This window comes from Montipora capricornis, chromosome 9 (assembly GCF_036669925.1).
Source record: "Montipora capricornis isolate CH-2021 chromosome 9, ASM3666992v2, whole genome shotgun sequence".
NCBI lineage: Eukaryota > Metazoa > Cnidaria > Anthozoa > Scleractinia > Acroporidae > Montipora > Montipora capricornis.
This window is the reverse complement of record NC_090891.1, coordinates 21,241,319-21,243,818: the sequence shown is the minus strand read 5'-3', so window position 1 is coordinate 21,243,818 and position 2,500 is coordinate 21,241,319. Positions and strand designations below refer to the sequence as shown.

Below are 2,500 nucleotides of genomic sequence, written 5' to 3'. Positions count from 1 at the left end.
GATTGGCTGGAAGACTGAAAGTAGGACTATCACGAACCCCATCGCTTTGAGTTTTCACAGGGCGAGCGCACAGATATGCGAGACTTTTCGGGAAAATAGGAAACTCTCGGCTCCATCGGGGTTGTCTTCATGAAGGTCAGTAAACTTGAAATCGTGAAAATTAAGCGTTCACTTGACAAAACAAGAAAGGACAGTAACAAAACGCTTTATTCTTTCTTCATCAATAGACTTTTTCACGGTCTGACGCGGCTTGAATTTCAGTGAATGTATGGGAATTTTGCCGGCTTTCAACCATTACAAGAAGGTTTGACGGTTGCGTATTCTCGGTTTTCACATGACGTCACGACCGCCATGTTGGTGCCCCTAAAAAAAGAAACGGCGGCCATGTTGGTTCTCCGACCAAATCCTCCGGGAATTTAACTCTATTATTATGCAAACGCTTCCTTTTGTTTTCGTTGAAAAACATGGCTGTTGATCACTTGAGTGAAAACCAGCAATATCGAGAATCTCTCTCAAAAAGCACTTCTGTCAAGATTATTTTCGTTAAGGATGGCGATCAGAGTCAAGCCACAACGTCCATAACCGAAATTTGAAAATTTGATATAAACCTTGCAATTAAATTTATGCAAATTCCCGCGAAATTTGAAGCGACATGAGGAGATTTCGAATATCCAATTTTCATAAGTTGCGCATTGTGCAAGGACCTAATTCTCCATTTAGTACATGATATTAATGAATTGACTAGAAATATTGTGATATTTTTTAAATCCGCCGCTTTGTACCAGAGTCATAGAGGTTTTGGGCCAAAATTCCATACATTAACTGTAACTTAAACCGCCTTTGCTCCCCCGCCCCCAGGCAATATGGAGTCAGAAACCGTGAAAAGGTCTACTGTGGTTATAAGCTGACCACACCAAAACTTTCACATTTGCCAATGCGATTCGCTTTACAAATTTTAGTGCTTGGTTGTATTTGTCGAAAGACCCGTGGTCATGAAAGGGGTCGGAACTGTGATATACAGCACGAATAAAAAAAACGTTTATTAGCGGTTTTCCCAAAGGTGTCATGCTGTCGTCTTTTTACAGTCAGATACCCCGATTGAGTAATCACTCGGGTTTTGTCCTTCTCGGTCGTGTCTTTACAGTTGCTAATACAAACCGCTTTAACAATTTTTAAGCTTGGCATGTTTCATCTGTCGAAAGCCCAAGTAGAGAGTAGGATATCCATTAGAACAACGAGTCATAAAAAGCTAGTGATGATTGCCTCAACTTGAGTTCCCTTGGGACGAGGCCCTTGTTTGGCATCGACACTTGGGGGTGGACTGAACTGATTTTCTTGGGACGAGGCCCTTATTTGGCATCGACACTTGGGATGGACTGGAACACCTGATTCCCTTGGGACGAGGCCCTTGTTTGGCATCGACACTTGGGATGGACTGAAACACCTGATTCCCTTGGGATGAGGCCCTTCTTTCATGGTAATACTCTACTGATACCCTACGGGTCTTTGTCCCGTGGTTCAACTTGCTTCTAGGCCTAAGGAAAATGTACACCCTCAGGACTCTGTGGAGTTGTACTGTAACTTGTAAAGAGCCGTCTACCACAGCACAAAATTGAATCATGTTTAGACATTGTCTATACTGATGTCAATAAGTTAAAATAATAAGCTCATGACCTTCAAACTTTTCACTTGTTGGTTCAGAGCTAGGGTTTTTGGATTTAATGTAGCTTGTGCATTTTCCTATGCATGCAACTTCGATCTTATCTTTGTCCATATTTGGGCATCTCTCGTTCCCCCAAACTTTCACTCCTGTTTCTATAACTCGATAGAAACACGGTACATGTTTTCTATTTCTTAAATAATTTAGTATATACCACATAATGCAAGTGAATAGGCTCTCCACGCGGGCTGATTGGCAAACTCAGAGGTGATTAGCCAAGTACTTTTCACCTCCGAGATCCAAAGAGAAACAAAATTGCCTCCGGCGCGCGAGATTTGAACTGATTTCTGAACAAATTTCACAAAAACAAAGTAGTTGTATTGATTCACCTTTTTTCAACTTGTGTGGTATACACTAAAACAAATATTCACCTCAGTCGGTGAATGTCGTGGATATCACCTCCACTTCGGTTTAGGGTCATTTTCTTTAATTGTTGTCTTTGCACCATGCATGGCTCACTCCGTTAGCCATCGAGCAGCTTCAAAGTTTTCTTCAAGAAGACTAAAACTAGTATTTCTCTGTTTTTCATACGAAAGATTCAGTCGTTTATACCCCAGCAATTTCATGACATGTTGGCAGTAATGTTCAATGACAGTGATGTCATACGGCATGACTTTCCATCTCCATCTATTAGCTCCTTCAGCGGAATCTTGGCGCCATGGATGAGCTTTCTGTACTTCATTTGTCTCACCTTTGTGAGTCGCTAAATAAAACCATTTGCTCAAGCCCTCATCCATAGGGAGATCTGCAAATTCTAATATTTGTGGAAGATTTTCCGAA

The 2,500-nt window shown here is 41.4% G+C and overlaps 1 protein-coding gene across 2 annotated transcripts in view; it reads right to left on the bottom strand.

Annotated features, from left to right (window-relative positions):
• Positions 1 to 2,016: 2,016 nt before the first annotated feature.
• The window catches only part of LOC138015851 (carbohydrate sulfotransferase 1-like), a 6,044-nt gene continuing 5,560 nt past the window's right edge, over positions 2,017 to 2,500 (bottom strand). For both annotated transcript variants that reach the window (XM_068862971.1, XM_068862970.1), the window contains exon 2: positions 2,017 to 2,500. This exon is cut by the window's right edge and continues 1,087 nt beyond it. In XM_068862971.1, the coding sequence (XP_068719072.1) occupies positions 2,176 to 2,500 (325 nt within the window). In that variant the 3' untranslated portion in view covers positions 2,017 to 2,175.